The sequence below is a fragment of the Dasypus novemcinctus genome, chromosome 10 (genome assembly GCF_030445035.2).
Source record: "Dasypus novemcinctus isolate mDasNov1 chromosome 10, mDasNov1.1.hap2, whole genome shotgun sequence".
Lineage (NCBI taxonomy): Eukaryota > Metazoa > Chordata > Mammalia > Cingulata > Dasypodidae > Dasypus > Dasypus novemcinctus.
Genome location: NC_080682.1, coordinates 71,225,792 through 71,241,412, shown reverse-complemented (window position 1 = coordinate 71,241,412; position 15,621 = coordinate 71,225,792). Strand labels below are relative to the sequence as shown.

Below are 15,621 nucleotides of genomic sequence, written 5' to 3'. Positions count from 1 at the left end.
TGTGCAAATGTCCATGTCCCTGCTTTCAGGTCTTCTAATATATACCTAGAAGTGGGTTTGTCAGATCATATGATTATTCTATATTTAGCTTCCTGAGTAAATGCAAAACAGTCTCCACAGCACATGAACCATTCTACAAACCCACCAACAGAGAATAAGTAATGTTGCGCATCACTCCCTTGGTCTTCAGATCCCTGGCACAGTTGTTTCGGACACTTCCTACTTTCCTTTCCTCTTGCCGTTGGAAAGAGAGGTGAGCCCTTCCAGTAACTACACTGCCATCTTCCTGGAACTCTTTCTGGGATGTTTTCTTGGATTATAATTTTAAGTATTAGTTCTCATACAACTATAAGTATGCTTGGCCTCTTTTGCCTGCATTCGTTTCAGTTTCTCTATGACCCTTTCTATGTCATTCTTTATCTCATTTTCATTCTTTTGATAATTTTCTTGTTTCTTTGATGCCTTTTATTAGGTTCTCACTTATTATCATCAATTTTCTCTTGGATACCACATAATTTAGGCTTCATTTCTGATATAATCCACTGTGGTTTGTGTTTTTCTTCTATTTCTTCCTGGAGTAATTGACTCTTGTTTTATTTCTTCCTGTGTTTTGCCCATTTCTCTTCTTAGTTTTTATATTCCTTCTGTTTTTTTCATATCTGCAAATGTTTATTTGAGAACATTTAATTTAGTGTTTAGTGATTTTTACAGTACTCTTCAATGTCATGTTCTACTGGGAGAAGAATTTTAATTGTGTGAAAAGATTTGTTCCACATTTTCTGTTTTTTGTTTTTGTTTTATATAGCTTTGTGTGGATGTGGTCTGTTTTTTTCTATTTAGTCAATTTTTGGACAGTTTCTAGTGTGAGGGTGCCCTCTTCTGTCAGTTCTTTTCTCTTTCACTCAGTTTCTTTTATGAATGATGGTGGGCAGTAATGTGTCCTGTTTCTCTTTCATATCTGCAGAATCTTTAATTAACCCCTCTTATTTTCTTCTTTCTTTTATTGCCACATTTCCAAAGGCTACAACATTCTCTTTGTATCTGATTCTTCCCCAGAAATATTTCTTCTCTGAGGCAGCAATTGCTAGTTTCCCTCACTTTCACATCTCTTCGTTATAGCCAGTGCTGTGAGTTACCAACTTCTGTGTTCCAAATTGTGGCATTTAGATAGGTTCGCTTTTTTGGATTTTTATTTCTTCTGTATTTTTCTGGAATCTCTTAAGCATCTTTTATTCTGCTTTCTGTACTTCAGGTCTGTAGCAGCAAGAGGAAGTAGATGACAAATGCTCTGTTTGAATTTGATTTATTTCTTTACTTACGAATAATTTGAAGATTGTGGTGGTCTCTGTTATGATGCTGCAGACCTGTATCATGAGTGAAGTTTCTTCTCCTTATTGATTGTATGGTTTTCAGCAAAGTTTTTTGGGGAGATATTTGATAAATATAAACCTATCCTTAAAGGAAAGATTTTCCAATAGATGCATAACTACAATGCACACATTGCTTTAATGAGCAGCACTTTATATCTGACAAGGGGCTTGGGCTACAAAAATCACCATGACAAATGGAAAAGTCGCAGGAAGCCACACCAATATACAATACTTACAACAAAATGATATTCATGAAACAACAGAACACAGAGAGAAAATCACCTACCTTTATGACAACCTAGAGAAAGCTTCACTGCACTTATTCTTGAGGTATGTCTTGAAATATAAATAGTAGGTTACTAGGTATAAAAATTATATAAGATTATCCCAGGCCAAAAGAAAAAGTGCAGAAGTACTGGGCTAAGAAAGAGCACTTATTGGAACCAGTGGATGATTGGATATGGAAAGATAAAAGAAAGGAAGACATCTAGCATGACCTGAGGTGCCTAGAAAGAGAATTACAATATAGAAATCCAAATTCAGAGATTTCATATTATTACATATTACATATTTCATATTCTCTCTACACTAAGCTTCAGTTCTGTGTCGAAATATTGGCAAGTGATTTTCTGCCCTTTGGACATTGACCATTTTTGTCATGTTAGATTATATTGTTCAGGAAAAATGGAAATACCAAGGTTGCCATCATTGACATATCATTCTTCTGAGCCCAAGTTTTCTTTCCAATTTAATAGCTCCATGCCAGATTTTCTTTGGTATCCCCTATTTTGAGCATCTTTTTAATTAGAAATAAAAGTGATATCCTCTTATGTGCAAAATAGCTTAGAATAAATACATTGATAATGAATGTAATAGTGCAATTACAATTCCAAGGTATTATAATAGCTAAGTCTTTCAGATGATGACTTCACTATAAAAACCAATCCCTTTTGACCCAAATATTTGCAATTATTCATTTATTCCTCAAGCTTGTATTCAATGCAATGCTATAATTGTTACTTTGATTATTTACCAAGTCTCAGGCTAAGTCCTAAGTCTTGGGTATACAAAATAAAAGATCAATCCCTTCACACAATATTTCAGAACTAATATTAATGAATCTCTTGTATTTTTTATGCCACAAGGCCCCAGATAAGTTCAAAGTCTAGTAAGTAATATGGACAAGTTAAGAAATGTCATAAATGTACAAATATAAGGCAAATTTTTGCTAAAAAGAAAAAGAATACTTAAAAGAAAATGTTCTCCTTATATATTTTTTTAATTAGAGAATTTGTGTGTTTACAAAATCATCATGCGTACCATTGAGTCTCGATGGAGTATCTCATATTACTGAATTTCTCTCATTTTCTTTATTTTGAATAATAAGATAATTTAAGTTAACATCTTAAGTGTTTTTCAATTACCTATACACTGTTGACCAAAATATAAAACCATGACGTCTCTTGCTTTTTATCACCTTAAAAAATAATTTGTTTTTATACCATGTGTTAATACTGCATTCCTTCTTATAGCTTCCATTGTATGTAAATACCAGAGTTTGTTTCTCCATTCATCTGTTGATGGACATTTGGGTTATTTACAACTTTTGGCAATAGTGAACAATGCCACTATGAACATTGCTGTGTATATATCTGTTCGTGTTTTTAATGTCTTATTGTTAAACAAACCTCATAAGTCCAAAGTTGGGTAAAGTAATCCCACATTTTCACATATAATAAATGCTCATCTGAAAATTTCTCTTTTTTAATTTAGAAGATACAGGGATTGAACCTGGGACCTTGTACATGTGAAGAATGTGCTCAACCACTGACCTATACCTACTCTACTGAAAATTTTTCTTTTTGAGAAACTTTTTAATACTAATTACAGTTCTTTGAGAGATTATTTTAGCTCTCATTAGTTCTCAAAAAATAAGATTATTGAAACAGAAAACTGAGATAAAAGTAGTTCTTTTAAAAAGTGGCTGAAAGAGCCAGTTTCCTTACAAATTTCTGAAAAAAGTTAAATTTATAGCGGTAATATTGATGTTATACCTTCTAAACAATGATTGAGTCTCTAGTTTTTTAAAAACATTAAATGAAAATAGACATGTTAATTAGCAAGTTCTACAAAATCAATTTTTGTGTATATATGTATATATAGTAGATAGATTTTGATGTTACACCGTATTACAGTAATTGTTGTGCTTTTTCAGTTAGAAAACTGGGAATAAGCAAATTCACTCATCCCAAGTGTGGGTGAACCTAAACAAGTTATGAATAGTGGATTATCAAGGGGATATGATGGAATTAAAATTTAAACTTCAAGCTAAGGTTTTAGAAATCAGAAGGAAACAAAGCAAAAGGGTTTAGTGTCATTGAAAATAATGAAACAGATGGTGCAAGCAGAAAGACAATCATTCAATTTAGAAAGGACTTTTGAAAACTAAATAGGAAGGCTCAATGACATTAATATTGAATACATAAAATATTTAATAATTGTCTTATTAGGAAATGGAGTTTATACCCTTTGTTCAGAGTTGTCTTCCTGTGCATGTATGGAAATTGCAATTTCATTTTAAGTTGCTGGGGAATATTAATATTATTTGCCTAGGGAACTGTAGAAAGGCTTCACAGATATGGTGAGCTAAGTGCTGTATGAGTACACGTTTAAAATAAAAAAATTAACCAGGTTTAAAATAAAAATAAATAAATAAATAAACAACTTTCTGAGGTAGAGAAATCTACTCTGTTTCCTTAAATGACGGGGGGAACTGCTAAGTTTAAAAAATAAAAATCTTGATTATGAGACCTGAACATTTATGGCAAATAATGGTGCTACTTTTCAACTCTTTGAAAGGCAATTGCTGAGCTTCATACTTTATGGTACTTTTATTAAACAGTTGTCTTCAATTTTTCAACCTGTTCCCTCTCTCACAATTCTCTAAGCATCCATCAGAAACCCACTCTTGGAGAAAAATAGAAATATACACATGTAACCATTCATGCTTAATGTGGTCAGAGTACCTTCTTCATTTTTGGAAGAAATAAAGCAAAATTCCATTTTGATGTGTTAATTGCTAGGAGTTCCATTGCAGAATATTCTGAAATTTATTTCAGAAATATGTAAACTGCCTTTAAAATTTAGAAGCCCTTCAGAGTACCATATTACTTCAGAATTAAAACTTAAATTCCACCCAGTTGACTTCTTAATTATGTGTTTTACCTCTTTTAATCCTTCTACCATTCTGTGATATAAGCATCATCCTGTTTTAGGATGATGAAACTAAGCTTAGAGAGTACAGTAACTTTCTCAAAATTACATGTCTAGAAAGCAATGGAGCCAAATTAGAATCCACAACTGTCTAAATAAAAAACCGGGACTCTTTGGAATATTCTATTCTTCCAGACTGATTTTAATTTTACCCTCTTTACAGGAGATATTATGGAGAAAAAGTTGGCATCTATTTTGTCTTTCTTGGATTTTACACAGAAATGTTGTCCTTTGCAGCTGTGGTTGGCTTAGCTTGTTTTATTTATGGCTTATTATCAATGAAAAATAACACAAGCAGGTAAGTGTAACTTACCTGCCCAAATAGAGATCTTATGCTAACAGAAGCTATTATCTATTATTTTCAGTTCCTTGGTATTTTCTTCAGAATGTTTGCTTATGGCAGCAGAAAATTGGTATTTCTATGGCTACTGGATGTTCACTATGGAAAAGACCCAAACATAGCAGCTGCCTCTCAACTGGTGTTTTACAGAGTCTGTTTCTAATGTTTGGCTCTAAAGATTCTGCACCTCAAAGCCTGACTTGACCTACTGTAGGAATTGCTGCTTCATTGCCCCTTCTGCCATATGTGAGAAACTGTGTAAACAATTCGGATAGGAATGGCTTTGGATTTTCACCCAAACATACATCACTTTTAAAATAACCCCTCTTTGCCCTGCAGCCTTGAAATTTGTGACCCTGAAATTGGTGGTCAGATTATCATGTGCCCACTCTGTGACCTCGTGTGTGATTATTGGAGACTAAATACTACATGTTTAGCCTCAAAGGTATGTATACACTCTGGTGGTTGAAAAGACTTAGAATTTTCCTCTTTCGTTAGTGTATTTGGTACTAAGTGGTCTTTGTAATGTTATTTTTACAGTTCTCTCATTTATTTGATAATGAGTCAACAGTTTTCTTCGCAATATTCATGGGAATCTGGGGTAAGTACATAGTCCCATTGAAACAGTTTTTCTGTATGTCATATGACCCTTCTATATAATGTATATTAATGGCATTTCTTACATACTAAAAGTGACTTTATTCACTTTGCCTTTGCTAGCGTCAATACACTGATGGAATGTAGCCTAAAACCTTGGTCCTCAAAGATCTCTATTAAAATTTCTGTTCATTTCTCAGAGAGAGAGTATAATTTTTAAATTAATTTATTAAAGTATATCACTCATACATAAACATAAATAAACAACATGTATAGTAATAGTTGTAAACTTACAAAACAAACATATATAACATAATACAGGACTCTCATAACTCACCCTACCACCAATATCTTGCATTGTTGTTAAACCTTTTTAGTTAATGATTGAAGAGCACTGTCAAAATATTACTGCTAACCAATGTATTTTTCCACCAACCCACCCTATTATTATTATCTTTATATCATTTATATATGAACATACATAAACAATTAAGTGTATAATAAATGTTGTGAACTTACAAAGTAAGCATGCATAACATCATATGGGGTCCCATACATCAGTCCTCCACCAACACCTTGCATTGTTGTGAGACATTTGTTACAAATTTATGAAAGAATATTGTAAAATTCTTACTACTAATTATAGTCCTTATCTTACATTTGGTGTGTTTTTCCCCAAACCCACCTGTTATTATTTTTTGAATATATATATATATGTTTTTAAGATTTATTTATTTATTTCCTCCCCTCTCCCCCCCGTTGTCTGCTCTCTGTGTCCGTTTGCTGTGTACTCTCCTGTAACCACTTCTATCCTTATCAATGGCACTGGGAATCTGTGTTTCTTTTTGTTGCATCATCTTGTGTCATCTCTCCTTGTGTGCAGCACCATTCTTGGGCAGGTTGCACTTTCTTTTGCACTGGGCAGCTCTCCTTACGAGGTGCACTCCTTGTGTGTGGGGCTCCCCTACATGGGGGACACCCCTGTGTGGCAGGGCACTCCTTGCATGCATCAGCACTGTGCATGGGCCAGCTCCACATGGGTCAAGGAGGTCCAGAGTTTAAACCGTGGACCTCCCATGTGGCAGGCAGACACCCTATCCATTGGGCCAAGTCTGTGTCCCTAAATATATTTTTCATTACAAATTATAAACTTATAAAACAATCTTGCACATGTGCAGAATTCCCAACAACACCCCTCCATCAATGCACCACACTGTGGTGGAACATTTGTTTCAGATAAGATAATATCATCTGATTGTTAACACATCCATAGTGTAGATTTGGCTCACATTTTCCATACTGCCCCATTATCAACACAATATATCTTTGGCATAGATGCAAGAATATTGTATTATTACTGTTAATCACAGTATTTTTCTCATGCTTCTCCACATTCCCAACACCCTGCAGTGGTGTACACCGTGTAGTGATGTACATTTGCTCTAGTTCACAAAGGACACTTTTACATCTGTACCATCAACCACAATTCTCATCCACCTCTTGGTTTACTGTGCTATTCAGTTCCTAGATTATTCTCTAGCATTCTGTCAATTGGCATTTACATACCAAGACTACCATTTTCAGCCACATCCCCATTTATAAAATAGCTGTTAATCACTATTTGTTACCATCCACTCTATACATTTCCACACTTTCACAGTAAAGCTTATTAAAGCGTCTACATATATTAAACATTAGTAGTCCATCTCAGTCCTCCTCGTTTCTCCTTTAGGAATCCACCACCTACCACCAGGTCTTAAAGATATTTTCCTACAATTTCTTCTTGAAATTTTATGATTCTTGCTTTTATTTTTAAGTTCTTGATCTATTTTGAGTTAATTTTTGGATAAGGTGTGAGATAGGGGTCCTCATTCCTTCTTTTGCTATGGATATCCAGTTCTTTCAGCACCATTTCTTGAATGGGCTGTTCTACCTGAGCTGTATGGGTTTGACAGTCTAGTCAAAACTCACTTGACCATACAAGTGAGGGTCTGTTTCTGAACCATCCATTTAGTTCAGTTTGTCTTTGTGTCTGTCTTTATGCCAGTACCATGCTGTTTTTACCACTATAGCTAGATAATATGATTTAAAGTTTGGAGATGAGGTTTTGCTTTTCCTTTTTATGATGTGTCTGGCTATTCAATAGGATCCCTTACCCTTCCAAATAAATTTGATAATCTTGTTTTCAATTGTTTTTAAATGCTGGTGGAATTTTTATCAGGATTGCATTGAATCTGCATATCAATTTGAGTAGAATTAACGTGTTAATGATATGTAGTCTTCCAATCAAGAGCATGGACCATTCTTCCAGTTATTTAGGCCTTTTTTTTCCTCTTAAGATTGAGTTCCAATTTTCTGAATACAAGTGCTTTACATTGTTGGTTAGGTTTATTCCTGCCTATTTGAGTTTTATCTGTCCTATTTTATTTTTACCACTCTTTTGACACTTTTAGTTACTTTTATTGATACAATCTTCATTTCTAGACTCTCTTCCAGGCCCCTCTCTCCTGTCTTCTTTTCAGGTTCTAGCACACCCTTTAGTATTTCCTGAAAATATGGTCTCTTGGTTAGAAATTCTCTCAGTTTTTGTTTATCTTTGAATATTCTAATCTCGTCCTCATTTTTGAAAGACAGTCTTGCTGGATATAGGATTCTAGGCTGGAAGTTTTTCTCTTGTAGTATTTTAAATATATCAGATCGCTGTCTTCTTGCTTCCATGTTTTCTGGTGAGAAATCAGCATGTAATCTTATTGGGAATCCCTTATATGTTATGCATTGCTTTTCTCTTGCTGTTCTCAGAATTCTCTTTGTCTTTGGCATTTGACATTCTGATTAGTATATGTCTCGGAGTTGATCTTTCGGATTTTTTCAGATGGGAGTACATTGTGTTTCTTGGACAGGGATATCTATGTCCTTCAATAGGGTTGGGAAATTTTCTACCAGTATTTCTTTAAATATCCCTTCTGCCCCTTTTCCCTTCTCTTCCCCTTCTGGGAAACCCATGACACATATGTTTGCATGCCTTTTGCTGTCATTTAGTAACTTGAGATCTTGTTCAATTTTTTCCATTCTTTTCTTCATCAGTTCTTTTGTATGTTCACTTTCTGAGGCCATTTCTTTAAGCTCACCAATCCTTTCTTCTGCCTCCTCAAATCTGCCATTATATGAGTCCAATGATTTTTAAATTTCATTTATTGCACCTTTCATTCTGATAAGATCTGCTCTTTTTCTATGTATGCGTTCAAATTTTTCTTTCTGCTCATCTTAATGTCCTTAATGTCTTTAGCCATCTCTTTGAATTTATTAAGGATATTTGTTTGAACATCTATGACTAGTTGTTTCAACTCATTTATGTCATCTGGAGGCTTATCTTGTTCCTTTAACTGGGCCATATCTTGTTTCTTGGTGTGGATTGTAAGTTTTTATTGGTGTCTTGGCATCTGGCTTATAAGAGTGTTTATTTTGGTGCAGTTTTTCTCTTTAGTTTAGGGCTTCCTGCCCTTTCTCCCTTGCTGGCTGTGCAGTAGGAGGCAAGGATGTAGGTGGTGCTATAATCTGTAGATGCTCAAGCTGCCCTCATTGCCCAAGGGTCCAAAGAAGCTTCTCCCAACTTTCTCCTTTGCCAGGGGTAGGGACAGAGTCACAGCTGTGTGGAATAATCCAAGTTGTGCAGGCCTAGACTGTAGTTGCCTAGAGAGATTGATGAAATTTCAAAGCCCTTTCTCCCTTGCCTGGGACTGGAATGGAGCTGCAGGTGTGGGCAGCAATTTATGTAGTGCAGATCCAAAATGACTGCAGTTGCCCCTGTAGACTTCTGAATATTTGGTCTGTGCCAGCAAAATGTACCTGCAGTTGCCTGGATAGCCTGGTTCAGGGCCTGCCAGCCTCCTCCCTGCCAGAGGTGGGGCTGAAGCCTAGCCTAAGGCTGCAGGCCGATCTGGGTGAAAGAAACCGGTTCCTACGGTCACTGTGATTTTCGGTCAGCTCAGCTTCCCCTCATGGTGGGGATGGATTCAAAATGGCTGCTAGTCCCTAACAGCACTGTGATTTTCAGTCCACCCCACTTCTTGTAGTGTCAGGTGAGGAGGAGTTAAGATGGCAGCTACCGGCCTCTTTCTGACTTTGACAGGCTCAAACTTTAGCTGTTCTTAGAATTATACTTTAGCCCACTGAATTTCCTCATCAATAGCTGTTGGTGCCCAAGTGTCTCTTTCTCCCCCATTTTTGGGAAGTGGAGCTTTCAATTCCAGCTACAGAACAGCTCCTGAGGCAGCTTTTGCCTCCAGTGGATGATGGCCACTGGTTTCTGGGCCTGAAGTGCTCTACTTATGAATCTTCTCTGCAGATGGGCAGTTCCTCCTTCCATTCCTTCAGGGATATTGCAGGATGTTCTTCTGTCCCCCTGGAACCCCCAAGCAGGTGCTTCAACTAGCTCCAAATAACTTTAGGTGTTTGCTAACTGCCCTGTAGCAGAAGCTGACTCTAGGAGCTCCTTACTCGCCACCATCTTACTGGTTCTCTACAGAGACAGTATAATTTTTGAAACTTAAAATGTTTTCAGGTCTCACTGCCTCTCAGTTGCATAGTAAAAACAGGTTCAATAAGTACTTAATTCAGGAGAGATCAAGCATAAATATTTGGCTGCTGTAAGTTATGAGTTATATATAGAATTTGTAGTAAAGATCAGAAACAATTGAGGGCTAATAGACCAATTTTTCAGTCTCGATTCCCTGTGTTTAGTTTTAGTTCTAACTTCCAGCTCTATTTATTAATAATATTCTTTCAAATAAAGTGGAATTTCCATTAATTTTGGAAATGCTCCAGTATTTCACCTTTTTCATTTTAAATGAGAAGTAGAAGCGTCATGAATTCTTTCCTCTCATCAGTGAGGATAGTATTTTCTGTAAGAGTAACTCAGCAAGAAGAGACCTAAAGACTTTTTAAAAAACATATCCCAAATCCCAATATAGTCCTTATTGCTCTACTTTTTAAAAATTTCTAACAAGCACTGTCAAAACTTCAAAAAGTGAACCTCATTCACACTAAAAACACACCAAAATTTGTGGGTTGTGTGCAAAGCAGTGGGATTTATCAGTTTCTGACATTTCTGCTTGGCTGCTCTTATCTGAAGAAAGCAACCTAGCTAATATGAAGCAAAAACTGTAAATTCAAAGAGAGCACAGAATAAAGAAAGTACTAAGAATCCTCTAGCATCCCCAAATTTAGAACGTTGGGTTGTGGACATCTCTTTATTATGAGGCTGACAAATCCTGACTCTGTCATTACTTGAAAAAAAAATGTGAATGATAGGTGCACAAATTATAATAAATGAGATATTTTTCATTTATTTCCATTCAGAGAAACTGTGCACTAAAACTAGTCTTAACGTTTCATTGCAAATAAAGGAGCAGCCATGTGTGAACCATTCAGAAACACTGTAAAATATACATTTTGAAGGGTGCTGCCATCTCTTAATCCCTTCAGAAAAGTTTGTAGTAACAGTGAATTGATTTAGAGTTTGGCTTTTGAATATATTAGCCAAGTTTTATGAGTACAGAACTTCAAGGGCATTTGTTTTAGTATAATTTCTGATAAACAATTGAGCTGAAATTAATTCCAGATTAAAGAAAAAATACTAGTCCAAGATTGTGAGACATGAATATGGTAAACACTGTGATTTGTAGTGAAAAGTAGGAAATGCTGGAAAGCAGACTTGGCCTAATGGTTAGGGTGTCCGTCTACTGCATGGGAAGTCCGGTTCAAACCCCGGGTCTCCTTGACCCGTGTGGAGCTGGCCCATGCGCAGTGCTAATGCATGCAAGGAGTGCCCTGCCACGCAGGGGTGTCCCCCGCGTAGGGGAGCCCCATGCGCAAGGAGTGCGCCCCATAAGGAGAGCCACCCAGCATGAAAGAAAGTGTAGCCTGCCCAGGAATGGCGCCGCACACACATGGAGAGCTAAGATGACGCAACAGAAAGAAACACAGATTCCTGTGCCACTGACAACAACAGAAGCGGACAAAGAAGAACACGGAGCAAAATAGACACAGAGAACAGACAACTGGGAGGGGAAGGGGAGAGAAATAAATAAATAAATCTTTAAAAAAAAAAAGTAGGAAATGCTTTTCTTTTAACTTGTTTGTTTATAATGAAAATACATACCCATAAAAAATATGTGTTATTTAGAAGGGAAAAGAGATGCTTAAAATATATCCTGATATTTAATCAATATTTTGATGTTCATTTCTTGGGATATTTCAATCTTTGTGTGTGGCATGAGTGTACCTATAATTTTACATAAATAGCATAATATCATACATGAATTCAGGACCTGCTCCTTTTTTTTCCAATTCAACAAACAATGAATGATGGGACTCCTTCGATGTCAATGACTGTGTAGGGGAAGTATGTATATGTGTGTGCATCCATGTATATTTATGACTAGAGTACTGCATTTTTATGAATTTGTCATACTTTAACCAATTCTCTGTTGATGGATATTTATGTCACTTTCAATGTTTTTACCATTATAAATAGTACTGAGGTAAACATGATTTAATATTTGTACTGTTATCTTCTACAAATAAATTCCCAGCTGGTGAATGGCTGGGGGGAATTATATTTACAATTGTAATGCTTTAATATATATTTCCAAATAGCCTTACAGAAGGGTTGTACCAATTTATACTTCCATAAGCATTCTAAGTTTTCCACACTCTGGCATAGCCTGGGTACTAGTTTTTTGTGTATGTGTCTTTACACATAGATGAGAAATGCTGTTTTGTTTTGTTTTTTAAAGATTTATTTTTATTTGTTTCTCTTCCCTTCCTCTCCCCCCCTCCATGTGGCGCCAGTTGTCTGTTCTCTGTATCCATTTGTTGCGTGTTCTTCTTTTGTCCGCTTCTGTGTTGTCAGCAGCATGGGAACCTGTGTCTCTTTTTGTTGTGTCATAGTTCACTTCTACGTCAGCTCTCCATGTGTGCGGCACCATTCCTGGGCAGGCTACACTTTCTTTCACGCTGGGTCGGCTCTCCTTACCGGGCGCACTCCTTGCGCATGGGGCTCCCCTACGCGGGGGACATCCCTGCATGGCACTGCACTCCTTGTGTGCATCAGCACTGCGCATGGGCCAGCTCCACACGGGTCAAGGAGGCCCAGAGTTTGAACCGCGGACTTCCCATGCGGTAGACGGCTGCCCTATCCACTGGGCCAAGTCCGCTTCCCTCATTATAGTTTTTATTTGCATTTATTTGATTGCAAGTGAGATTGAACATGTTGCTAATATTTTTTGAACATTGGCTCTCCAGGTCTGTTGAAGTATTTGACATTTCTAATAATTCATAGATGCTTTAATATAATAAACACTGTAAACATTTGTCTGATGTGCAAATTGTACATATTTTCTCCATTTGTCATTTCCATTTAATTTGCCCATAGTTGATAGAAGTTTTAATTTATAAGGAACCAGATCATAAAACTTTCCATTATCACTTTTTTTGTTGCATATGTTTCTTTAGGAAAATCTTCCCCACTCCAAAATAATGTAAAATGCTAACACATAGTTTTTCCCAATGATATTTGTTTACATTGTAATCTAATCCAGGAAGTGTTTTCTAAGTATCTACTCTGTAACAGGCACTATTCTAGTCAATGAGGATTCAAATATGCACATCCATGGTCATTGACTTTAAGGCATTTTTGAGTATACATGTCTCCATGGTAATAATTGTTTAGAAGTCAGTGTCATTACATGAAGATCATGAATTACATGCTCTTCTAAGGCAGTTAGCATGGCTTAAATTCTATACTTCCAGTCCTAGGCATACGGTATGTATTCCAATATCTGTTGAATGATTATTTGGATTCTAACTGCATTCCTTCTTATATGTGAAGAATGCCAAATCCTATTCAGGTATAATCTATAAACCCCAAGACAAGGGTCTCTTTTATTTTCAGAACTCCTTTTCAGGGAATACCTGAATTCCATGATTCCTGTAGACCAGAGTAATCACAAGAAATCCATAGGAACCCTGGTAAAAAATTTCTGTACTGAGTACCTACAGTTTCTCTTTCCTTAAGCAGTCTTTTTGCCAACTATTTTATATTATCCTTAATTTCTCTCAAAACCCCATCTTGGGGAAACGGACTTTGGCCCAGTGGTTAGGGCGTCCGTCTACCACACGGGAGGTCCGCGGTTCAAAGAAAGAGCGGCCTGCCCAGGAATGGCGCCGCCCACACTTCCCGTGCCGCTGACGACAACAGAAGCGGACAAAGAAACAAGATGCAGCAAATAGACACCAGACAACCAGGGGAGGGGGGAAATTAAATAAATAAATAAATCTTTAAAAAAAAAAAACCCATCTTGGAAAAAAAAATTAATAAAAAAGAAGAAAACTCCATGTTGGGGAGCAGATGTGGCTCAAATGGTTGAGTGCCCTGCTTTCCACATACAGGGTCCCGGGTTTGACTCCTGATACCTCCTAAAAGCAAAACAAAAACAAACAGCAAGCAAACAAATGCAGCAGTCAACTCAGGGGAGCTGATGTGGTTCAGTGGTTGAGCACTGGCTTCCCTCATACAAGGTCCTGGGTTCAGTCTCTGGCCCCATCACCAAAAAAGAAAAAAGAAAAAAGGGAAATAACTATGCCAACCAGTTTTCTTATTTCTGCTTCAGAATTTCAAACTTTGTTATGATTGGTCACTGATTATGATGCAAATCTGTTATTTGGTGATTTGTGAAGTGAAGAATTAACAGCAGTTTGTATTTTACACAATTACTCATAGTTTATAAACCATGTTAACTGAATTTTGAGTCATATTCTTGAGGGATTGGTGTTATTTAATTTGTGGAAAGTGAAATCCATGTATATTGGAACCTTGCAAAGCAGCCTTGAAATGTTTGAAGGAATAAAAATATGAGCAAATGAACATAATAAATGAACACATGAACAAACAAAAAAATTTTATTAGACAAGTAATGGAAAAAGAAAGGATATTGGAAAGAGATCACCCATTAGCTATTAGGATACTTGAAGAAAGATATAATTAAGGTTTTAAAAATGTGCAGATAGAATCCATACTTCTCCACAATTATTTAAGAAGTAGGGAATGAGTCAGAGAAAAGATTCAATGCTGAATGTTTCATATTTAATATAATTGCAAGTTCATATTGATTGTGTTAGTATTCAATTCCTAGATATATACCAACAGAAAGGTATGCATATACCCACCAAAAGTCAAGTACAATAATGTTCACAGCAGCAATATTTGGAATAAAGCAGAAACAACTTGTATATCCATCAGTCAGAAAACAGATCAACAAAATTGTGGTTTAGTCTTAAAAGGAATATTTTAGAGCAATGAGAATAAACGTTTACTACACAAAACAGCATGACTGCAATTTACAAAGTTGAGCAAAAAAAGCTTGATACAAACCAATTATGTACTATTTGAAACCATTTATGTGAAGTTAAAAGACAGGCAAAACTAGCCTACAATCTTAGAAGTCAGGGTACTCATTACCTTTTTGTCTTAGAAGAGTTCTACGTGGGTCTGGGGTGCTGGTCATCTTTTGTTTCTTGATATGGGTGCTGGTTATGTGCTAACTTTCTGAAAATTCTTTGAGCTGTACACTTAGGTTTTATGAACTTTTCTGTAAATACATTATTCTTAAGTTAAAAGTTTATAAAAAATAGAGAAAGGTTTGTTCACCAACAATGGCTCTTATGTTTTCCTTAAATATGCTTCTATGCTTCTTAGATAATATTTCCCTAAGCCTGAGAAAGTTTTACAATTCCTTGAATGCTTTCAGCATAAGATCCAAAATCTAGGTATGTAGTAAAAAGTTAAGGTTTAAAAATGACTGCAGATTATCAGGATGAATAGGGTAATATGCCTGAAAAAACTTTAGATTACTGCCTTAAGAAATTAAGTCGAATTTCTATACATGAGTTATTTCAAAATAGTATTGCATATTACTATGGCAACCTTAATAATTTTGTAATTTTATCATCAAGCATAGAAAAGACAGAATAGCCACCTAA

The 15,621-nt window shown here is 36.0% G+C and overlaps 1 protein-coding gene across 2 annotated transcripts in view; it reads left to right on the top strand.

The window, feature by feature from the left end:
- Nucleotides 1-15,621, top strand: part of ANO5 (anoctamin 5) — a 154,703-nt gene that overhangs the window by 94,666 nt on the left and 44,416 nt on the right. For both annotated transcript variants that reach the window (XM_058305639.2, XM_058305641.2), the window contains 3 exons: nucleotides 4,807-4,941; nucleotides 5,323-5,428; nucleotides 5,524-5,584. In XM_058305639.2, coding sequence (XP_058161622.1) covers nucleotides 4,807-4,941; nucleotides 5,323-5,428; nucleotides 5,524-5,584 — 302 coding nt within the window. The remainder of the gene's footprint in view (nucleotides 1-4,806; nucleotides 4,942-5,322; nucleotides 5,429-5,523; nucleotides 5,585-15,621) is intronic.